At 39.9% G+C, this 24,105-nt stretch overlaps 3 protein-coding genes across 5 annotated transcripts; 1 reads left to right on the forward strand and 2 right to left on the reverse strand.

The window, feature by feature from the left end:
• Positions 1–9,758: 9,758 nt before the first annotated feature.
• On the reverse strand, positions 9,759–10,978 carry LOC108124810 (uncharacterized). The gene is made up of 2 exons (XM_017240659.3): positions 10,850–10,978; positions 9,759–10,767 (listed from the first exon to the last, which is right to left on the reverse strand). Exon 2 carries the CDS (start codon positions 10,711–10,713, stop codon positions 10,090–10,092), a length of 624 nt encoding a protein of 207 aa, XP_017096148.1. The 5' UTR covers positions 10,714–10,767; positions 10,850–10,978; the 3' UTR covers positions 9,759–10,089.
• A 1,385-nt stretch (positions 10,979–12,363) lies between these two features.
• Positions 12,364–24,053, forward strand: Mct1 (Monocarboxylate transporter 1). Of its 3 annotated transcripts, none has more exons than XM_017240719.3 (9): positions 12,364–12,877; positions 17,129–17,422; positions 18,482–18,601; positions 18,752–19,362; positions 19,418–19,615; positions 19,677–19,802; positions 22,703–23,033; positions 23,099–23,299; positions 23,357–24,053. In XM_017240719.3, the coding sequence occupies exons 2-9, from the start codon at positions 17,269–17,271 to the stop codon at positions 23,518–23,520; spliced, it is 1,905 nt and encodes a 634-aa protein (XP_017096208.2). In that variant the 5' UTR covers positions 12,364–12,877; positions 17,129–17,268; the 3' UTR covers positions 23,521–24,053. The 3 variants fall into 3 exon arrangements, with proteins under 3 accessions (XP_017096208.2, XP_017096209.2, XP_070136084.1); XM_017240720.3 differs by lacking the exon at positions 12,364–12,877 and adding an exon at positions 14,774–14,790; XM_070279983.1 differs by lacking the exon at positions 12,364–12,877 and adding an exon at positions 14,778–14,794.
• FarO (Fatty acyl-CoA reductase in oenocytes) lies at positions 20,376–22,600 on the reverse strand. Its single transcript, XM_017240721.3, has 6 exons — positions 21,732–22,600; positions 21,587–21,675; positions 21,424–21,533; positions 20,795–21,368; positions 20,586–20,732; positions 20,376–20,526 (listed from the first exon to the last, which is right to left on the reverse strand). Exons 1-6 carry the CDS (start codon positions 22,221–22,223, stop codon positions 20,436–20,438), a joined length of 1,503 nt encoding a protein of 500 aa, XP_017096210.2. The 5' UTR covers positions 22,224–22,600; the 3' UTR covers positions 20,376–20,435.
• Positions 24,054–24,105: the final 52 nt, after the last annotated feature.

The following is a 24,105-nucleotide window of genomic DNA, read 5'->3' on the forward strand; positions in this document are numbered from 1 at the left end:
AATAAACTTTCGGATCCCATTTTTTCAAATTTTTCTGATGGACCCCCTGCAAAAATGGGGAAAATCAGAAATATCAAAATATGGTCCTTGGGAATGCTATATCTCGGCCAATATCCATCCGATCCTTAAGAGGAATACCTCAAACGATTTCTGAAACGATTCTCCACAATCCTGCATCAAAACCTCAAAATAAAATTTCGGATCCCATTTATTCAAATTTTTCTGATGGACCCCCTGCAAAAATGGGGAAAATCAGAAATATCAAAATATGGTCCTTGGGAATGCTATATCTCGGCCAATATCCATCCGATCCTTAAGAGGAATCCCTTAAACGATTTCTGGAACGATTCTCCACAATCCTGCATCAAAACCTCAAAATAAAATTTCGGATCCCATTTTTTCAAATTTTTCTGATGGACCCTGCAAAAATGGGGAAAATCAGAAATATCAAAATATGGACCTTGGGAATGCTATATCTCGGCCAATATCCACCCGATTCTTGAGGGGAATCCCTTAAACGATTTCTGGAACGATTCTCCACAATCCTGCATCAAAACCTCAAAATAAAATTTCGGATCCCATTTTTTCAAAGTTTCCTGCAAAAATGGGGAAAATGCAGAAATATCAAAATATGGACCTTGGGAATGCTATATCTCGGCCAATATCCATCCGATCCTTAAGAGGAATACCTCAAACGATTTCTGGAACGATTCTCCACAATCCTGCATCAAAACCTCAAAATAAACTTTCGGATCCCATTTTTTCAAATTTTTCTGATGGACCCCCTGCAAAAATGGGGAAAATCAGAAATATCAAAATATGGTCCTTGGGAATGCTATATCTCGGCCAATATCCATCCGATCCTTAAGAGGAATACCTCAAACGATTTCTGAAACGATTCTCCACAATCCTGCATCAAAACCTTAAAATAAAATTTCGGATCCCATTTTTTCAAATTTTTCTGATGGACCCCCTGCAAAAATGGGGAAAATCAGAAATATCAAAATATGGACCTTGGGAATGCTATATCTCGGCCAATATCCACCCGATTCTTGAGGGGAATCCCTTAAACGATTTCTGGAACGATTCTCCACAATCCTGCATCAAAACCTCAAAATAAAATTTCGGATCCCATTTTTTCAAATTTTCCTGCAAAAATGGGGAAAATGCAGAAATATCAAAATATGGACCTTGGGAATGCTATATCTCGGCCAATATCCATCCGATCCTTAAGAGGAATACCTCAAACGATTTCTGGAACGATTCTCCACAATCCTGCATCAAAACCTCAAAATAAACTTTCGGATCCCATTTTTTCAAATTTTTCTGATGGACCCCCTGCAAAAATGGGGAAAATCAGAAATATCAAAATATGGTCCTTGGGAATGCTATATCTCGGCCAATATCCATCCGATCCTTAAGAGGAATACCTCAAACGATTTCTGAAACGATTCTCCACAATCCTGCATCAAAACCTTAAAATAAAATTTCGGATCCCATTTTTTCAAATTTTTCTGATGGACCCCTGCAAAAATGGGGAAAATCAGAAATATCAAAATATGGACCTTGGGAATGCTATATCTCGGCCAATATCCATCCGATCCTTAAGAGGAATACCTCAAACGATTTCTGGAACGATTCTCCACAATCCTGCATCAAAACCTCAAAATAAACTTTCGGATCCCATTTTTTCAAATTTTTCTGATGGACCCCCTGCAAAAATGGGGAAAATCAGAAATATCAAAATATGGACCTTGGGAATGCTATATCTCGGCCAATATCCATCCGATCCTTCAGAGGAATACCTTAAACGATTTCTGGAACGATTCTCCACAATCCTGCATTAAAACCTCAAAATAAAATTTCGGATCCCATTTTTTCAAATTTTTCTGATGGACCCCCTGCAAAAATGGGGAAAATGCAGAAATATCAAAATATGGACCTTGGGAATGCTATATCTCGGCCAATATCCATCCGATTCTTGAGGGGAATCCCTTAAACGATTTCTGGAACGATTCTCCACAATCCTGCATCAAAACCTCAAAATAAAATTTCGGATCCCATTTTTTCAAAATTTCCTGATGGACCCCCTACAAAAATGGGGAAAATCAGAAATTTCAAAATATGGACCTTGGGAATGCTATATCTCGGCCAATATCCATCCGATCCTTCAGAGGAATACCTTAAACGATTTCTGGAACGATTCTCCACAATCCTGCATTAAAACCTCAAAATAAAATTTCGGATCCCATTTTTTCAAATTTTTCTGATGGACCCCCTGCAAAAATGGGGAAAATGCAGAAATATCAAAATATGGACCTTGGGAGTGCTATATCTCGACCAATTTCCATCCGATTCTTGAGGGGAATACCTTAAACGATTTCTGGAACGATTCTCCACAATCCTGCATCAAAACCTCAAAATAAAATTTCGGATCCCATTTTTTCAAAATTTCCTGATGGACCCCCTACAAAAATGGGGAAAATCAGAAATTTCAAAATATGGACCTTGGGAATGCTATATCTCGGCCAATATCCATCCGATCCTTCAGAGGAATACCTTAAACGATTTCTGGAACGATTCTCCACAATCCTGCATTAAAACCTCAAAATAAAATTTCGGATCCCATTTTTTCAAATTTTTCTGATGGGTCCATCAAATGGGGAAAATGCAGAAATATCAAAATATGGACCTTGGGAATGCTATATCTCGGCCAATATCCATCCGATTCTTGAGGGGAATCCCTTAAACGATTTCTGGAACGATTCTCCACAATCCTGCATCAAAACCTCAAAATAAAATGCTATATCTTGGGACCTTGGGAATGCTATATCTCGGCCAATATCAATCCAATCCTGAAGAGGAATACCTCAAACGATTTCTGGAACGATTCTCCACAATCCTGCATCACAACCTCAAAATAAAATTTCGGATCCCATTTTTTCAAATTTTTCTGATGGACCCCCTGCAAAAATGGGGAAAATCAGAAATATCAAAATATGGACCTTGGGAATGCTATATCTCTACCAATTTCTATCCGATTCTTGAGGGGCATACCTTAAACGATTTCTGGATTCATTCTCCACAATTCTGCATCAAAACCTCAAAATAAAATTTCGAATCCCATTTTTTCAAATTTTTCTGATGGACCCCCTGCAAAAATGGGGAAAATCAGAAATATCAAAATATGGACCTTGGGAATGCTATATCTCGGCCAATATCCATCCGATCCTTCAGAGGAATACCTTAAACGATTTCTGGAACGATTCTCCACAATCCTGCATTAAAACCTCAAAATAAAATTTCGGATCCCATTTTTTCAAATTTTTCTGATGGACCCCCTGCAAAAATGGGGAAAATGCAGAAATATCAAAATATGGACCTTGGGAATGCTATATCTCGGCCAATATCCATCCGATCCTTCAGAGGAATACCTTAAACGATTTCTGGAACGATTCTCCACAATCCTGCATTAAAACCTCAAAATAAAATTTCGGATCCCATTTTTTCAAATTTTTCTGATGGACCCCCTGCAAAAATGGGGAAAATGCAGAAATATCAAAATATGGACCTTGGGAGTGCTATATCTCGACCAATTTCCATCCGATTCTTGAGGGGAATACCTTAAACGATTTCTGGAACGATTCTCCACAATCCTGCATCAAAACCTCAAAATAAAATTTCGGATCCCATTTTTTCAAATTTTTCTGATGGACCCCCTGCAAAAATGGGGAAAATCAGAAATATCAAAATATGGACCTTGGGAATGCTATATCTCGGCCAATATCCATCCGATCCTTCAGAGGAATACCTTAAACGATTTCTGGATTCATTCTCCACAATTCTGCATCAAAACCTCAAAATAAAATTTCGAATCCCATTTTTTCAAATTTTTCTGATGGACCCCCTGCAAAAATGGGGAAAATCAGAAATATCAAAATATGGACCTTGGGAATGCTATATCTCGGCCAATATCCATCCGATCCTTCAGAGGAATACCTTAAACGATTTCTGGAACGATTCTCCACAATCCTGCATTAAAACCTCAAAATAAAATTTCGGATCCCATTTTTTCAAATTTTTCTGATGGACCCCCTGCAAAAATGGGGAAAATGCAGAAATATCAAAATATGGACCTTAGGAATGCTATATCTCGGCCAATATCCATCCGATTCTTGAGGGGAATCCCTTAAACGATTTCTGGAACGATTCTCCACAATCCTGCATCACAACCTCAAAATAAAATTTCGGATCCCATTTTTTCAAATTTTTCTGATGGACCCCCTGCAAAAATGGGGAAAATCAGAAATATCAAAATATGGACCTTGGGAATGCTATATCTCTACCAATTTCTATCCGATTCTTGAGGGGCATACCTTAAACGATTTCTGGATTCATTCTCCACAATTCTGCATCAAAACCTCAAAATAAAATTTCGAATCCCATTTTTTCAAATTTTTCTGATGGACCCCCTGCAAAAATGGGGAAAATCAGAAATATCAAAATATGGACCTTGGGAATGCTATATCTCGGCCAATATCCATCCGATCCTTCAGAGGAATACCTTAAACGATTTCTGGAACGATTCTCCACAATCCTGCATTAAAACCTCAAAATAAAATTTCGGATCCCATTTTTTCAAATTTTTCTGATGGACCCCCTGCAAAAATGGGGAAAATGCAGAAATATCAAAATATGGACCTTGGGAATGCTATATCTCGGCCAATATCCATCCGATTCTTGAGGGGAATCCCTTAAACGATTTCTGGAACGATTCTCCACAATCCTGCATCAAAACCTCAAAATAAAATTTCGGATCCCATTTTTTCAAAATTTCCTGATGGACCCCCTACAAAAATGGGGAAAATCAGAAATTTCAAAATATGGACCTTGGGAATGCTATATCTCGGCCAATATCCATCCGATCCTTCAGAGGAATACCTTAAACGATTTCTGGAACGATTCTCCACAATCCTGCATTAAAACCTCAAAATAAAATTTCGGATCCCATTTTTTCAAATTTTTCTGATGGACCCCCTGCAAAAATGGGGAAAATGCAGAAATATCAAAATATGGACCTTGGGAGTGCTATATCTCGACCAATTTCCATCCGATTCTTGAGGGGAATACCTTAAACGATTTCTGGAACGATTCTCCACAATCCTGCATCAAAACCTCAAAATAAAATTTCGGATCCCATTTTTTCAAAATTTCCTGATGGACCCCCTACAAAAATGGGGAAAATCAGAAATTTCAAAATATGGACCTTGGGAATGCTATATCTCGGCCAATATCCATCCGATCCTTCAGAGGAATACCTTAAACGATTTCTGGAACGATTCTCCACAATCCTGCATTAAAACCTCAAAATAAAATTTCGGATCCCATTTTTTCAAATTTTTCTGATGGGTCCATCAAATGGGGAAAATGCAGAAATATCAAAATATGGACCTTGGGAATGCTATATCTCGGCCAATATCCATCCGATTCTTGAGGGGAATCCCTTAAACGATTTCTGGAACGATTCTCCACAATCCTGCATCAAAACCTCAAAATAAAATGCTATATCTTGGGACCTTGGGAATGCTATATCTCGGCCAATATCAATCCAATCCTGAAGAGGAATACCTCAAACGATTTCTGGAACGATTCTCCACAATCCTGCATCACAACCTCAAAATAAAATTTCGGATCCCATTTTTTCAAATTTTTCTGATGGACCCCCTGCAAAAATGGGGAAAATCAGAAATATCAAAATATGGACCTTGGGAATGCTATATCTCTACCAATTTCTATCCGATTCTTGAGGGGCATACCTTAAACGATTTCTGGATTCATTCTCCACAATTCTGCATCAAAACCTCAAAATAAAATTTCGAATCCCATTTTTTCAAATTTTTCTGATGGACCCCCTGCAAAAATGGGGAAAATCAGAAATATCAAAATATGGACCTTGGGAATGCTATATCTCTGCCAATATTCATCCGATCTTTTGGAGGAATAGCTTGATCTGTCCATTGTTTTATTCTACACTTTCACGTACTTGAACCTTGAACCGTTGTCCGCGTTAATCGGATTTATTTGAAGTGCCCGACTATTGACTCCAACAGGTGGAAGAACAAGTGCAACAAGTGGTTGCCAGAAGCTGTTCGAGTTCCCCGTTGGCGTGTACGAACACTAGGACTCACACGTAATCCCCGCCAGAGGTGCCTGTAATCCCCAACAGATGGCAAAGTGCCACCCACCTTTATGATTATATTTTTTCTTCTTTGATTCTAATGGCCGTGTAATCCCAGTCCCAAGCCTCGAGTGCTGATGCAACGTGATTGAACGAGTGCCCACGCCAAGGAGATGGGCGGTGGCATGTGGCAGGGTGGTGGTCTACTGGTGACCCCCTTGGTGGCCGCGATATATCCTATAAAAAGCTTCCAACGGAAAGCCTGCAAAGCTCACTGACGCAGCGGCGCTGCATTTTGAAACCGGCTGGCAAAGCTCCGGCTGGCCAAAAACCAAAACCAAAACACCAAACACCATCATCCTGTCGAGGTCGGGTCTCCGGCCCGGTTACGGTTTCTGTTTACGGCTAGCGGCATTGTTTTTTTTCGCCATTCTACGGGCGCAACGGTCGCTAATTACGGCCGTTTTGTTGTCCGCCGGAGTTGGCTTGCCAAGTGGGATTGCCAATTAATTACGTGACCGCATTCGATTTTTATTTTTCATTTTTCTTCTTTTTTTTGTTTTGTTTTTAAAAGTGAGAGGACCCCAATTTCTTTTTGGGTTTGATGACGTTGACAGTTCCGTATCTGAGAATCTTGTGTCCGTGACCTGCAAGGATCGACCAGGATGTGGTAGCCGGACAAAGCACGTGCCGGTTGAAAAGTGTATGAAAAAATGAGAGATTAGAAAAGGTGAGTGCAAGATAGTCAGTTTTGTGGATAAAGGATGTTTATCCTTTTCTGCCTTTTAAGGATTTTTTTTATATTATTGATGGGGTTTTTATGGTATTGTAGTTTTATTTATTTAAAAAGTTAAGAATAGATATTTTAAAGTACATTTTTAAAAGAAAGAACTCAAATATTATAGAGAGGCTTGCAAAATCTTTAGTTTCAGGAACCTGTATCTAGTATTTTCCAGGAATTATAGGACAAAGACTAACATATTTTAAAATTCTTTTATAAAATATTATTTAAAACTTTTTCTATATTTTATATAACAAGAAATCTATTCTATCTATTATTTTATAGTTTAAGAAGCTTAAACAAGATTCTCTATCCTCCGTTTCGATTGGTAAGGATGTCTTAGGTATGTTTATTTGACTTTATACCCAAGAATCCTAGCCAGTGCGAAAAGGCGGATACCTTTCTCCAGCAGAGACTCCATTATCCTGTGTATCGCCCATGTCCTGTCCCAGTGCATCGATATAACCACCTGTCACACACACACGAGACGCGCCACGTGCAGCTCTGCCACAAAAAAAAAGAGGCGGAAACAAAAGGTACAAAGTGAGCTGAACAAAAAAAATCGAGATAATATAATAAAAGCAAGGAAGTGAAAGTGAAAACTAAAGTACAGTGTACAGTGTTACCTCTCAATGGAATATAATGTCCTGGTACTTTGTTTTTGGCAATTCTTTTTGATATTTTACTGTAAACTCTGGTGTTTTCGGTCGAGCGCGCATGCCTTTCATTAGCCGTGCATAATTAGCGTTCACACACACCATCACACACTCACACATACCGTCACACACACTGTCACACTCACGTGGCAGAAGGAGGCCAAATGCGCCACACCTGAGGCTGAAAAATTAGCACTTGACACGAGATCCAAGATTACAGAGATAGATCGCATATGATTGCCAGCATTTGTTATAAGACTAATTAAATTTAAATGGTTTTTTGTTGTTTTTTGGGTAAAAAAAAACAATTTAATAAAAAATAGGAATTAAAACACAAACAATAAATTTCATTTGTTTTGTTTTTTAATAAGAAACTTAACCTACAGTAAACAAAAGGATAAGTGTATCTTAAAATCTGTCCTTATGGAAAGAAAAAAAGTATAGCATACTTATGGGGGACAACAATTTGGTTAACCCATAAATGTCTAAAATAAGCTTAGAATCCAAATTTCTATATAATTCTTATTAAATAAACTTAAAACTGCTTAAAAACATATAATATATGCTTAAATAAACTCTATTTCTTATAAAATATACCTAAAAATTCTTAAATAATACATGTACTATACTTAACAAGAATAAACTTACTAGTCTTAATACTAATTATAAAATAAATGTAAAAAATATATAAATACGTAATATATCTAGAGTAAAGTTGTCTTAACAAGACCCTATATGGCCCACCCCGCCTGTAACTGCAGTACCTTTTAGGCAGAAAGTGTTGCAGTGCTATATGTGTCTGTGTTTGAGTGTTTGAGTGACTGGGCATATCTGATTGCCGCCTCAACAGGTTGCCAAAGGAGTTGGCCCGCCTAGGAGGCCATCTGACTGCCAGGGGCACAGGCCCCGCCCCCCGGATCGACTTGGCCTGCAATATTAATGCCGCCCAAACGAGCGAGAACGCGAGCGCCACGACGAGTGCATGTTAAACAGAAGGCGGCGGCAGTGCAAACGACCCCACAGACACAGATACTAATATCTGAGATACGGTTCTACCTCTTTGACCTCCGGCCCGCCCCAAACCCGTTCTTGGGGAGGCTTACTTTTCGCGGCCTTTGCACTTGGCATTTGGCTTTTTAACCAGTTCTTCTTATACCATCTATATATGTAGTCGGCTTTTAGGCTGCGGCCTGAAAAATGGCAATGCGGCATGTAGTTCGTGTTGCTCGCTTCCTCGCTCGCTTTTCCGTGTCCTTTAAGCCGTGAAAAGTGCCAGCAAAACAAAATGGCCGTTGGATGATAGTTGTTTTTTGTTTTGTTTTTGTTATATTCTGAATGTCAATCTCGTTTTGTCAGCTAATTTGCATTTGCATGCATTTTCAAGTTGGCACATTATTATGGCATCGCCTTGGCAGTTCAATTTTCCCGACTTCTGACTTTGACAACAATCAGTCGAGGTGAGGGGAGTACCTTCTGTCTTATAATGGCCTCCCCCCCACACCAGAGCCTCAAACATAGACAATTAAATCAATAGTTTGCCCTAAACTGGGTAATATAATCGATTTGAAAGGCCTCCGTGGGGATTACCAGGTACTAGATATAAAAAGGTAAAAATAAAAGGTTTTTTTGAAGAATTGGTAAGAAAATTAATATTTTAAATTCAGTTTTAATTCAAGCTGCATAATATAAAATATTAAATTAAGCTTAAGAAGGTTCAGAGCTAAAAACAAACTATAATATCTGAAGCTATATGGTTTATTTAAAGATATCTCTTAAAGGTTTAAAGATAGAATCAATACGCGATACTTATCTATCTGTTTTTATCTTCATTTCTATATCTTTAAGATTCTCTTAATAGATCTACTAAATTATTCCCGAAATTTAAAGTTCTATCTCCAGGTAGAACCTTTGAAATCCCCTCCATAACCTCATACACTTGGCACTCTCCAATCAAGTTTGATTACGAGGTTGGTGAATGCACCTATTAACACTCTGGCGCAACCAAAAAAACCTCGAAATTAATCCATATATGTATATAGCTAAAAGGTATTTGACATTGATAAGACAGGTCGTTGTCCAGTATATAGTCTAGAATCAAAGACCGGATCAGAAGTACTATATATCTAAGCTTAAGCCAATGGAATTTTACACTTGAAGAGCGACTCGGTACTCGGGTCTAATTTTATTTTTTGGAGATCATAGGATCGGATCGTAGACCCTGTGTGTAATGGGTGAGTTGTGGGCTGAGATTCGGGATTATCATAACACTGTTGGGCATTGTTTCAACTTCGCTCGAGAGTAACAAGAAATAGAACGAATAGAAATAGCGAAGTTGAAACAAGTGGCCCAGTCCGAGTCCGAGTCCGAGTCCGCATCCAATGCGGTTAAAAATAGTAAGATGTGTTTTTATAAATAACTTGAAGTACCCGGGTGCTTGCGTGCTAGAGTCCGGGAGTCAGTAGCGGAATTAAGATTCAGTTTGTATAGCCGTGGATACACAGCTTAGCCGCCACTTGATTCCACACGGTTCCGGGCAGTGGGTTGCAGGGTGGCTCTTGTGTGCCCAACCCAGCTTTAATCGCCGCAATGGATAAGTTGAGAACTCCAAGTTCACGTAAACAGGCCGTTCCAAAGGCATAGGCACTGTGTAAGAGAGAACCGACCAAGATAGCCTTCTTCAGCAGGCTACCCCAGGAGATTTTCTCAAGATTCATTGGTGTTGGTGGCTCTTTTAGCGGCAACCTGCGTAGTCGCTTCGGCATACCCGACACCTGAGTGGAGGCGGTTTTCTTCGGAGCATCTGGATTTGATTTTTTTGCAACCTCAGTCTGGCTGCCCAGGGTGACCTGAGTGGCGGCGGCTTTTTTCGGAGCATCTGGATTTGATTTTTTTGCAACCTCAGTCTGGTTGCCCAGGGTGACCAATCGCCTGTCACAGCAGCCCACGGCCAACTTCACCGCCTTGGCCTGCATTTCATCGGCATAAAAGTTCCAGGGCGGCGATTCGTCCTCCAGCTGTGGAACGTCCTGGGCGTCGATCCATTGCAAGACGTCTTCCGGGTCCAGATTCCCCGAAGATCCTTGGTCCATTTGATCCATCACCAATTTATTAAAATATACGTTTTCTAACCGAAAAGCAATACTGAAGAGTATCTGAAAGTTAGGAAAACAAAAAAAAATATTCCAAAAAAAAATTTTAAAGTATAAAATATGTAAAAATTAATTTTCAACTTACATGTTTTACTTCCCAGATGATTGTGAGAATGAAGTTTAGGTCTGAATGGCATTTGATTTTTAAATTTTGACATTAAAATCAAAGGTATCCCATATTGCCATACATTATTAAGGGTTGAATTCTATAGAGATCCAGCCCTGGTGCTCCAGAATCCACCATCCATAATCCATTGTGCTATCATCGAAATTGTAAATGGGGCGTGGCAATAGCTGGCACTATGCGGAATTAATTCCCAGTCCCGTTTTCCGGCCTTATCAATATGCCCATTCAATTGGTTATCAATATTGTCGCCTAACTAAATAATAATACTCATAAGGGGGTTATTAGTGATAGCATGTAGTGATAGGTTGGTGGTGATCATCAGCATTCAGCATTACGATCCGATCACGGGTTAGACTATGAGAATATTCATCTTCAACCTGTGACCGATCGGGGTCTTGAATGTGTATTTATAGCATTTATTTGCTCAGCAAATTATGCGATCAGTGTTAGCCGATTTCCAATGTTGATCCATAGATGCGATGACTCTACCAGCTTCCAGTTTCAAAGGGGGGGCATGATCAAGAAGCGAAAGTTTCATATTTGTATGCTCTAATTGGTTCCATATTCTTTGGGGGGTATGATTGACTTGTGGCTTTTATAATTCTCAAGTGGTTTTAGTATTTTTGAGGGATAAGAAACTTGTATTATAAAACACAAAAAATATATTTTTAAAACCCAATAAAAAATTAAAAGATTTTCTTTCATTCTCAGCTAGTTCAGGGCATTTTGTTTACATTCTTAGGGTCTGAAGCCCACTGTGCCTTGTACTTCTCCCATGGATACAATTTAAAAAAGGAGATTTGGTCAAACCAACTTAAAAAAAAATAAATATTAAATTAATATTAATTAATAAAATTGTTAAGCCCTAGTTTCTTATAATTAAAATATTTTTTAGGGTATCAATAATCCGAAAAAGAAATAGTCCCCACGATTTTTGTTTATTTTGATTTCGTTTCACGCACTAAGCTTAAGGCGAACAAAAATTTGTTAATTAATATTTAACACTAAGCCCAGATAGGTGTAAGCAAAACCCCCCTCCATACCTCCCACCCCCCGCTTTAAGCCAAATCACTCCAACCTCTTGGCCACCAAAATTGGCGTGTTATTTGCTTTCGGACAACAAAAAAATGGCAACAAAAAATGACAAACAACAACAAAATATATGAACAAAATCGTGGACTGATAAGATTTTCTATAATTCGATCACTCTGTGTGTCTCTCTTGGTCCCTCTCTTAGTCGCCACTGCTCGGCACCCGTTACTCCCCCCTTTTTTGGAGCACCCTTCTGGCTCTGGCTCTGGCTCGCTCCCTCCCATCCTGGGCCGTGTGTTTTTGTTGTATGCTCCAAACTGATAAGAGTTCTAGCCGGAGCGGTGAGCGGTCGTATAATGAGTGGCAGTCGGGAGAGAGAGCATTTCGTGGTCGCCGTTCCTCGAGCGCTGCTTCTTCCTCTTCTTCTTGGCAGTCGCCGCCGTATTGCACGGCACAGAGTTCGCATTTTTCAATTTTTATTCGGCTGCCCGCTAACAACGAATTCGGTTCGACTCGTCCCGCTAAAAATCAAAAAAAAAATTCTAAAATTCAAAAAAAGAATTCTTTTTCCAGAAAACAAAAACACCCAAGAATATATGAAACTATGAAATAAAGTAGAAAAGGGATTACAAGACCCCATAAACCGTTAGGCCATAAAAATAATAGAGTATCGTAAAAGCTCTATAGAAAGCGCGTGCAGTTTTGGTAATCGATGATACGGTTTTGAACTCGTGCAATCCCGTAATCTCTATGGCCGGACAATTGCAACTGTAACCTACAAAAACAACATAAATTGTCAACAAAGTAATTAAAAAGATTCGCCAACTCAGGCAAAAAAACAAGAACAACAACTCTTTTGAAAATCCAAAAAAAATTAATAAAAAAGAGAGTGCGTCAAGTGCAATAAATTAATTAAGAAATAAAAGCAAAGCATTTAAGCATTATTGCCAAAAGGTAAGTCGTTTGGATCAGATAAGAATCATAATTCTTCTCATCCACTCGAAAAGAGATATACATACATCTATCCTATCTCCCGAAATGCAATTATCTGGAAAGTTATTTAGAAAAACATCCACAACCTAAATGTTGAAACTATTTTTAACATTATTTGGTGTTTATTTTGTTTTATATTTTTAGTTTTTTGGTTTTGTTGGTTCTTCTATCTGCTAGCTGTTTGTGTGTTTCTCAGAAGAAAGCGAAAGTGCATTCGATTTTATAAATACTTCATCCCCCTTATCATTCAACAAGTGGCCGTGATTCCTTGGGAGGGGTCTTCGATATTTATATTGATTTTTATTATTGACTAAATCGAAGGTGACAAGAATCTTGAGCAATTGATTGATTGGAGGTGGCAAGATTACACACTCATTATAGAAACAAGGGTTTAGTCCCGGGCTTATGGTGTAAATATTTTGTAGAGATTTGTATACCCTTTTCCGAGGGTATTTATCAATTTTTGTGTTAAAGTGTGGGATTTTTGTATAAAAGACATATTTTTGTCTAAGATATTTTGTATATTTCTTTATTAAAACTTTTTTGATAAGCCTTAGGCATCTGGTTAGAAGCCAATAATAGCTGTCCGTTATTCTCTTAATTTTAAAGTTATGGTCTTAATTTTTGTAAAAGACATTTCTGCGATTATAAATTGTATATAATTTTTATTAAAACTTCTTCGATAAACCATTTTATCAGCTTAGGAGTCTATAAAAGCCTGTCCGTGTGTCCGCCAATTTGTCTTTTTCGGCTTTAGACCCTGATTTTTAAAGCTATAGTCTTCAAATTGGGTATCCTAGCTTATTTCCTTGCTAGAAATAGATAATTTCACAGATGTTATATAAATAAAAACCCTATTTTTTTTATTTGTCATATTTAAAGCTAGAATCTTTTAGTAAGAGTATTTTAATTTTGTCCCCTCTAAAATCTCATCATTTTTCGTGTGAAAACCAGGTAATCCTTGGTGGAAGTTGGATTTTAGTTTTGGTTACAGATTCCTTCTAAATTTCCCTCCCCTCTAAGGGAAAGTCATCCACTAAAGTAACTGCAAGGCCAAAGCAATTAAAAATCTCTGACCGCAAAAGCTGAAATTCATTTAGTGACAAGCAAAGTGAATTAATTTCATAATAAACTCAGCCAATGACCGACAAAGGAAGGGAAATGAAATAAAGATGAACTTTAAGATTTAAGCAAGGATACCTTTAAATATATGTGTTGTATATATTCAGGAATAAAGAAATATATGTATATTCCATAATGTTCCCTCATCCTTGCCCTTGCATGTGACATGCAAGTGTTATCTATAACTTTTGAAATGATATATATTTTTTGTTATTTTGATTATTATTTTCTGCTGGATGGTTCAATGGACTTTTGTGAACCATTTTAGCACCAACAACAAACAACAATAATCAAGAAAATAAGACACAAAAACCAAACAAAGCCAGCTAACACGTAATCGGGTTGCTATTGGTATTAAATTCTTTTCATATATGTATGATGTTTGCTGATATTGCATTTTGGTTATTGCGCATATTTCAAAAATTATTCATATATAGGTAGGTCAAGGGCAAAGTCTGTTTCATGATATTAATGGATGATTAATTTTGGATAAAGTGTGAAATAAACAATTTAAAGGGGCGGCTATGGGCAGTAAACGATTAGAATTCACTTGGTAACTTGACACTTAGTCTTTATAATGAATTACTCCTCTGTAACATAACTTAGAATATCTGTAGCTTATTATCTTTTTGTTTTTCCACAACATTTCCATTTAAATGTATAAACTAGAGTAAACTGCAATCAGTGTCTAGAATTGCTTTGTTGCTTTCGGAAGTGGGCGGACCACGCGGCGTATACGCAATATTTCCTTTGTCGGTAAACATTTTCTAATTTTTCTAATTAAGTCTAACGATTTGCCAGATTTAATTTGTAAACTGAGGAGACTGCGTGAATGTCAGGGCTAAATAGATTTGATTTGTTTCTTTTTTTTTTTAAGATTTAATTGTTGCTGATTGCATAAAAGAACGAAAAGCCGACAAATAAATAAAAATGAATCATCATACAATCGAGTTGGAGATGCGTTTCCGTTGTGATTTGATTCTGCTCTAAGACAGCCCCCCCCCGCTTTGTGTTACGCCCCTGTTCGTGTTTAATCAATTTAAGGTTGAGTTTAGCTTTTGTTCTTGTTCGAATAACAAACAATGGCTCTGGCATATGAATATGAAATACTTTCCGATATTTCCATTGGAAAAAAGTGTGTGATTCCGTTTATCATGTCACAATTATCATTTGCTTTTTTTCTTCAGCTGCCGCTGTTGGTGCTGCTGGTGCATTGTTGCAACTTTTACGCTTTTGTTTTCACATTTCATCCAGCAATAACAACCAAGAGATATATGCACTTATTCGTATATATATTATATCCTATACGGTCCATATCTGCATATCCGAAGAAGCTCGAACAATAAAGCACAAAACAATAAACGAAAACAATTCACACCTGGCAACAAAGTGATTAGAGTTGTCTGTTCACAATAAAAATGTTTTCTTTTTATTAAATTATTTATGAAATTATTTATTAAATTATAAAAATATATTTTAATAGTAAAGGCTTCTAGAAATAAAGGTCTTGGAAAATGAGTATCTAGGCAAGCCAAATAAGTTGTAAAATTTTTAAACAAGTCCTGAAATGTTAGAAAACTTTTAGAAAATATTTCAAAAATAGCGATTCTTTAAAATTATTTATTTTAAAAGCTAAGAAATTTATTTAAAATTTGTATACCTATTATTGTATACTGAATTTAATATTATAACTATTTTTTTTAATAATCTAAAGTATGTGCCTGGAACTTCTTTGTGTTCGTGATTCTTGCGCCGTATAAACACTGATCGCTGGGGGGTCTGAACGCCAAGCAGATCAGTTCAGCTTGAATCCGCCGTAGTCGTCGGACGTAATTATTATTTTATATATACACAAATAAAATAAAAATATATATATAGAAAAATAAATATATATTTTTGAGCCAGGCCTGATAAGCCACGTTCGACGTGATATTCTCCGGCCCACCTCCCCTTTCTCTCTATCTCCATCTCTTGCTTTTCCCCTATACCCATCCCGCTCTTCGGCTGTAGCTCCCTCTCTATCCATCGGAGCCCCTAGTTTTTGTTTTGTTCGAATCGCCGGACAATGGAATTGTAAACGGAATCTGCCAAATAACTTTTTGCTGATTACGTCTTATGTACGACGGACCAGGAGGCGGGGGGCGGCGCCAGGAGGGGCAAGAGGGGTGGCGAGGTAAGGTCCATGGGTTGGCCGAGAAGTTCAAGGGGTCACCCGCCAGCCTGATAACCGCTTTGATTTGGTTTAGCTTCGCCTGACGTCGCCCCATCCAGCCCCGAGGGTCTCCTCCGCCGTTCACTTTTTCCTTGAGATGTGCAATGATCCCGGGTCTCCATAGACCCATAGACCCGTATACGGTTCTAAATTTAACACTTATTTGCCTTCGTACAGTGTATTTGCTATATCGGCACAATGCTAACCCAGCTTTTCTTTTGTCACAAACAATGACGATGCTGAATCATATTCCTAGACATGGGGATTTTCTAATCGGTTCGAAAGTCTTCTGGAAATAATAGCTATATATGGAGGTGATGGGCTGTATATGTTTTACAATTAAAGAGGGAATTAATAGCTTATTAGTATATGATATCCGGTACCTTTCTTATACCCTGTACAAAACAATATATATATTTCTTTAATTTAATTAAAAAGCACTAAACCACTAAGGCACTCAAGACTAAAAACAAGCACTAAATATTATCATCTGCAATTAATAACTTTAATAACCCAAGGTGATAACAAATTAACACCAAACAGCACTTAAAAATAATATAAACTTTTTATTATAATTATGCTCCCGACATTAAACCATTTTTTGAAATAGCTCTCGAATAATCTACAAGTCTTGGAACGCCCTGACTAAAAAAAAGTGTCCATAGAAACAATCTGTTTTGGATTGTCTTTTGGGTTTCGTGATAAGAATTCCAAACAAAATAATTTTTTAGCAAAAAATAGACAACATCCTCTTCATCACGTGTTTTCGAGTCAGTGGCTCTAGTTTCTATATTTTTTTTTAAATGTTTTTATTCCACCAGACAGCTGCTAATTGCCACACAAAAACTAACCCCTCTCGCCTGTTCTTCATTTTTCAGTTTGCAACATGCAACAGAGCTAGGAACAGCATTAAGCTCACACCCACTTCCACAGGAGTAGGAGGAGAAGGAGACCTGGTGTGGACGTAACCAGAGTATTTTAGCCCGGGGGCTATAGTCATCACACCAAAGCATACAAAATGGTACACGGACCGCCGGCACGCAGAAAATCACAGCAGCAGCAGCAGCAACAAAATGCTCCATGCGAAATGGAGCTGGAGCCACAGCCCACTCCGCCGGACGGAGGATGGGGCTGGGTGGTGGTCTTTGGCTCCTTTATGATCCACATTGTCAGTAAGTATGGGGGACCAATTATTCAAGGGGCATGATGGATTAGGTTATTCCAGGGGGAGTTTGGTTTTGTATGATGGAGGAGGTATTAGAGAGAGACTAACTGTTTATGTTTTCAAATACTAATACCTGGTACTTTTGAGAGTTTATTTTGGTTTTTATATAGTAGAAGTTTCTTTAAATTTCTATAAATAGAGTTTCTGAAAGTTCTGGGCTTAAGAAATAGTAGAGTTAGCTGAGGAATTGAAGAATTACTCTCTTAAGAAATCAAAGTATTTAAGCCCGGTACTTTTATAAACTTCTTAAGAAAATTTTACTCCTAAAGAAAAAGAAATATAAAAACTTTAAAAAGGGGACCTCGACCAGGTATCATCAAGTCGCATCCCCTCTTAGAACTCAACCCTTTGGTTTTAGTTTTCAATTACGACATGACTCTGTGTCCAGTGACTTTGTGCGTGTCCGGGTGAGCTTCTCCCCTTTTTTTGGGAGGAAAAAGCCAGCCACAGTGACTGGAGTTCTCCCACCAAAAAATGTGGAACAAGAACACCTTTAGGAGTGCCATAAATCAAGTCCCATTTGCCTTGGACTAACCCGGCAACAACCCGCCTCGATCGGCGGGACATCGTAAATATTTTGGGCCAAAACTGATGGAACTTAATCTTTGGAAATCAAAATGCTTAGCACCGGAAAGATTAAGCCGGGCCGTGGTCCCGGACGACAAGGTCCACTAATATACTCATATACTGATATAGTCTATGAATTTACGAGAAGTCGCGGTGGGAGTTGGGCCACTTCAGCGGTGCAACTATCAATTGGATGATAATTGTGTCCAAGTGCCCACGGGCAGGTGATAATCTTATCGCCACGAAATAACTATACCGATACTATAACTATACCTCCTAATACATAATGGCTGATAAATGAATTTTTTTTATTTGGAAGCACGTAATTAATTGGCCAACTAAACTGATTTATGACAACTGCCAGTTGGAGATCCAGTTAAAACGAATTATTTTTGGTTTTCAATATCAGTAATCCAATGAATACTCTTTTATTTTATAGCCGATGGCATGACCTATTCCTTTGGCATTTTCTACAATGAGTTTCTGGAGTACTTCAACGAGGGCAAAGGTTATACGGCCTGGATAGCCTCGATAATGGTCGGTGTGACCTTCTCATCGGGTGAGTAACTATATTTATTATCTTTTTAGAGGTTCTAAGAACCAGAAACTAGATTATAGATCTAGAACTAGATCTGTCCTTTTCTCCTCTTATTGAATAGCTTATTAGCTGGATAGATCGGCTGACTATATCCTGTCTCTTCCTTTCCAGGACCCATTAGCTCTTCCTTTGTGAACCGCTATGGCTGTCGAGCCGTGACCATTGCTGGGTCCATTCTGGCAGCCAGTTGCATCATCGTCAGCATGTTCGCCCAGAATGTCCTCACCCTGATCATCACCATTGGCTTCGGCACGGGTCTGGGCTTCGGTCTCATCTACCTGCCGGCCATTGTCAGTGTGACGCAGTACTTCGAGGCCAAGAGATCCCTCGCTACGGGAATCGCTGTCTGCGGCTCGGGATTCGGCACCTTTGTCTTTGCCCCGTTGACAAAGTATCTCATCGAGAGCTTTGGCTGGCGGGGAGCCATGCTAATCATCGGAGGGATCGTGCTGAACTGCATCATTTTCGGAGCAATGTTCCGGCCACTGGAAGTGGAGGTGGGACCTTCGCAGACGCCGCCCAATACTCCGAGTACTCCCAATCTGGGCAAGAAGTCGGCCATCATTGATGAGAACACCACGCCGGCAGAACTGGAGCCGCTGAAGATCTTACCTAAGACGGATCAGTACTTGCAACTGCCGCAGGGCGGGGCTGGAACAGGAGCCGGAGCAGGACTCTGTCGCTCCAATAGTGTGGGCCACAACCTGAAGCCCACTAGTCTGGTGAGTTGTGGGATTAAGATATCCTGATCTTATAATCCTTATATATCGTTTCCAGAACAACAACTCGAATGGAGCCATCAATGGCCAGGGACCCACCACCCTGGTGACCCCGCCCACTGCCGCAGCGGTGACCAAGAGCACCAGCAACGATGACATTGCTCGTAAGTGCCACAGCCAGTTGCAACTGACTCCGCTGAGGGATGCCCATCGGAGTGCCAGTGGCACTATGTACCGCCCAGATGCCCTCTACCAGGTTTGGATATACTCCTACTTCTTGCATAATCTTATATTCTATTAAAACCTTTTTTTTGCAGGGTTCCCTTCACAATATCCCCGATTATGTGAGTTCCAGGAACGATCTGAACAGGTCCATCTCCGGTTCGGGGGTTATCAAGCGTTATGGATCACTGCGTCAAAGCAACAACATATCCCAAAGTCAGGTGAGTTGTGAGGATGTTAAGGATTGGTCTTAGAAGTAGGATTAGGAAGTCTTTTTGTTTAGAGCCTTTTAATTACTTTTTCATTTGGTAATTTTTATTTTGAAAAACTATAAAGTAAGATATTCTAAAGAAACCGTAATAGCCTCATACCCAAGAGAAATCCCTTATTATCGATGAGCCCGTAAGTCTCAGCCAAGCAGCCCACAAGTAGCGTCCCAGGGCTCTCAGTTTATGGCGAAGATCTATAAAGCAGCTGGGTAGAGTCTCGGGATTTGCGTCAAGGTATATCTGGTTGAAGGGTATTCCAAAAGCCAAAGATTAGAAGCGAGAAGATCAACCATTGAATAAAAATAGCATACCAAGTTGGCTTCTAATGGTGTCTGGATTTGGCGGAGCAGACGGTCCTCCATTTGGACATTATTATACTCCTTGGAATAGTGACTACGCAGCCAATTACCCCACACCATAGCAAACTCCATTATGTTTGTAGAGAAGCTTTGGATATAATTTGTAATTATTTCTAGTATATTTCTCCGGAAGGGTTATGCTTCTGTATCTGGCAAAGCCTACTACGAATGAACTATAATTATTAAAAAAAAAAATGATTGGGAAAGTTATTCTTAAATCTAGATTTTAGAAGAACTCTTTTAAGTAACTGCCCCAAAGCCAGCGTAGAATCTTGTAGAGCAGAAACAGACGTAGAGCCTGGTACAGGACAACCTTGCTGCAAAGGAAGATATAGATAAAGTATCATTCTTAGAAGATTCCTCTATCGGGACTCACATTTTCAAAATACGTTGCGATCGCTTTAGGGTCCTGGGATCCTCGTGAAGTAAATGGGTTCGAATACTATGCACCATGTCCCTGCTGGCTCTGACTACCAAGGAATTAATATCCGGGTGATTAAATGCATCCAAGTGGAACTCAGTACTGCAAGGAAGAAAAAGGATATTATAGAAAAGAAAAGTCTAGAAAAGGACATCAATATCTACCCCTTGTTTTCATTGGTTAAAGTCTCCTTCTCCGTAACGCCAGGACTCTCGTAATTATTAAACATGAAAGGCTGCATAACCTCCAGGGTCTGATAGGCCTTCCTCACGATGCCCATGAGGACTGGCTTCTGGCCGAAGATCGTCAAGAGACCATCGACCAGAATGGCCGGCAGGATCTGTTTGGTAAAGACCAGGAAGAGGTACACCCACCTCCTGTCCGTGTAGTGACATCCGGGTATCATCAGATTCTTTTCGAACGCGGCATCGCCCCACAGATCAAGGATGTCCATCTGCTCGGCAACCTGGGTGAAGGTGTGAGGGACGTGGGTGCAGGACGAGGACATGTAGACGGGCAGCTCCTTGGGGGCATCCTTCTGCTGGTAGAGGTCCGAGCCCTTCTGGGTGTAGCACAGCATGCTCTTGATGCCCATGTCCTGGGGCGTAATGTCCAGACGGATGTCCCGGCCCAGGTAGACGGTCTTCAGGATTCCAGCTCCCACCAGAGCAAAGAGACCCATGGCCCCCATTAGGGAGGGCGAGAAACCAGGCGAAGGATCATCCACAGCAAAAAGGACTACGTATTTGGAAGTCCTTAGTGATGTTTTTGTTTTTCCAAAAATAATAATTACCAATGGAAGGACGATAGACTATCAGGGGCAGCCGATGGCGGTAATCGTTCACCAAGGACTCTGCCAGGTTCTTCGTGAAGGTGTAGGTGTTCGGAAAACCCACATGTAATCTAAAATGTAGGACTTATTACTCCCCAAAACACGGATCTCTCAGTGTACGTACTTGCGGGTCAGGGCATCGAGTAAATTATCATCGCGGACTTCGTCCAAAAGCCTCAGGCAAAGTTTCCAGTCCATGGGTGAAGAGTAGTACTGCGGAGAGTCCAATGAAATACACTCGAAGAAAACTAGATCTTAGATAGTACTACCTTTGGTTCCACCCTCTTCAAATACGGATTACTGTAGAAAGTCGAGACGTGCACGAAAATCCGTAGCCTTGGCAGCTGCTCGGCAAACTTCAGGGCCTCCAGGGTACCGGCCACATTCAGCCGGAGGGCCACCCGCAGTGGCTCGTCGAAGCGCACCGTGGCGGCGCAGTGATAGACCACGGACACGCCCTTCATCTGGGCCAGCCACTCTGGGTGGATGCCCAAACCGGGGTGGGAGACATCCCCGGGCACGGCCACCAGCTTGTCGAGCTCCTGCGGCCGCTCCTTGGCCAGGACATGGAAGATGGTGGCCTGTCGGAGTCGGGTGAGGCGCTGTTCCGCCGTAAACTGTTTCTTGGGCCGGAGCAGGACGTAGATCCGACGCACCCGGGTGGACCGAAGCAATTTCTCGATGAGAGCCTTGCCCACCACACCGGACCCGCCGGTTATGAAGATCTCGGAGTCCTCAAAGAACTCCACCACGTTGCACATTCTGTGTGTCCTGTATAGCTACTTGTGGTCTCAAGTGGTGTCTTCCTACTGAAGGCACATTCTGTTCATCACTTGGTTTTTTTTAGCGAAAAAATAATTTGAATTACATGAGCTGTGGAGCACTTACCCTTAAAACTTAATATTATTTCCATGCTAATTCTGGGCACGGGCTTAAAACTTATTTTAATTTATTTTTAAATGGGCGTGGGCTTGGGCTTCTGTTGGTCATAGTAGTTGACTTAGTAACCCCCTGATTGCTTGAATATATTATGTATGTGCTCTTTAGGTTTTGTAAAATAATTTATGTTAAATAAATAACAGAAACCATCTATGAGGTTTCAGGAAAGGATAGTCTAAGAAAGGATAGTCTTTTCAAGAGTTTGAAACTTCTTTTTTTTAAAGGCCATATTATTCTTCAAGGCCTTACCATTTATTTTCTTTATTTAAAATAATACTTTTATTATTCTAATCCCCTTCAGGAAGTAGCCAAATGCTGCGGCTGCATCACCTGCTCTAAGGAGACTCGCGACACCTTCGCCGAGATGATGAACTTCTCGCTGCTCAAGGACGTGGTCTTTGTCATCTTCTCCGTGTCCAACTTCTGCACCAGCATCGGCTTCAATGTCCCCTACCTGTATGTGGCGGCCTATGCCGAGATCCTGAAGCTGAGCAAGTCGGAGGCCAGCTACCTGATTGCCACCATCGGAGTGGCCAACACAGTGGGCAGGATAGTGCTGGGATATATCTCGGACAAGCCCTGGGTGAATCGTCTCCTCGTCTACAATGTCTGCCTGACAGCCTGCGGTGTGGGTGAGTATTGGATTCAAAAGATTTCTATTCCTAATCTTTACTGATTTCGTGAATTATTTTTAAAGCCACTGCCATGGTGCCATTGTGCCTGAACTATCAGACCCTGACTTTGTATTGCGTGGTCTTTGGCTTCACCATTGGCGCCTATGTGGGTCTCACCTCGGTGATCCTGGTGGATCTCTTGGGTCTCGATAAGCTCACCAATGCCTTTGGCCTTCTGCTGCTCTTCCAGGGAATCGCCAGCTTTATCGGCCCACCCATTGGAGGTAAGATTTGTTTTTGATTTTTCCCTCTCAAGATAATACTAATATTGTGATCTGTAGGTTGGTTGTTCGACCTCACGGGGTCGTACTCCCCGGCATTCCTGATGGCCGGACTGATGATAGCCATCAGTGGCCTCGTGATGTTCGTCATTCCGCCGCTCCAGCGTTTCCAGGCCCGTAAATCGGAGCAGAAACATCACGCCGAGCACCTAGCCTTAAGTTAGTTATCCTCCGGACAGGACTCCCTATCCTTTCGGTTTTTTTTTTTTTATAAAACCATCCCTGTTTTTTTTTTGTTTTTGTACCATAAACTATAAAGATATATAACATCTTGCATACGATTAGTTAAGGCCCTAGACATCATGAGAGATAATTTATGTAAAAGAAAAGATATGTGTGTCTGTTCTAGAGCAATTATAGTTATCCTGATACGACTGTGCGTGTATATAGTCCTCCAGCCATTATATATATATATATGCGCCATTAAAGCTTTTCCACAAAAAAAACGTAGAGTTGTATTGGAAATCGATTCGAGGGAAAACCACATATGGTTTTAAATATTTCAACAGGCTAAGTATACGACTAAATGGGGAACAAAAAAGTTGCTGGAGAAGAAAAACGTTTTTTTTTTTGTAGCTAAAAATAAAATATAAATTTAAACTCTAATTGTAAATCAAACGTATTTTTTTATATATACTCTAAATGTGTAAAGAAAACCCAAACAATAAACTTTATTCGTTAAACTTTGTAAAGTCAAGGCAAGTCTTAGGAATTCTTTATGGCTACTACTACCAGTAAGTATATTCTTT

Source organism: Drosophila bipectinata, chromosome XL (genome assembly GCF_030179905.1).
Source record: "Drosophila bipectinata strain 14024-0381.07 chromosome XL, DbipHiC1v2, whole genome shotgun sequence".
NCBI lineage: Eukaryota > Metazoa > Arthropoda > Insecta > Diptera > Drosophilidae > Drosophila > Drosophila bipectinata.

Bases quoted from the DNA above. Each gene is read 5' to 3' on its own strand.
- FarO (XM_017240721.3), bottom strand. From the start codon at position 22,223: ATGTGCAACGTGGTGGAGTTCTTTGAGGACTCCGAGATCTTCATAACC. The intron at 21,534-21,586 runs GTACGTACACTG...CCTACATTTTAG, and splicing joins CTCGATGCCCTGACCCGCAA to ATTACATGTGGGTTTTCCGA. The intron at 20,527-20,585 runs GTGAGTCCCGAT...CTTCCTTTGCAG, and splicing joins TCGCAACGTATTTTGAAAAT to CAAGGTTGTCCTGTACCAGG.
- LOC108124810 (XM_017240659.3), bottom strand. From the start codon at position 10,713: ATGGATCAAATGGACCAAGGATCTTCGGGGAATCTGGACCCGGAAGAC.
- Mct1 (XM_017240719.3), top strand. From the start codon at position 17,269: ATGGTACACGGACCGCCGGCACGCAGAAAATCACAGCAGCAGCAGCAG. The intron at 19,616-19,676 runs GTTTGGATATAC...TTTTTTTTGCAG, and splicing joins GCCCAGATGCCCTCTACCAG to GGTTCCCTTCACAATATCCC. The intron at 23,300-23,356 runs GTAAGATTTGTT...TGTGATCTGTAG, and splicing joins TATCGGCCCACCCATTGGAG to GTTGGTTGTTCGACCTCACG.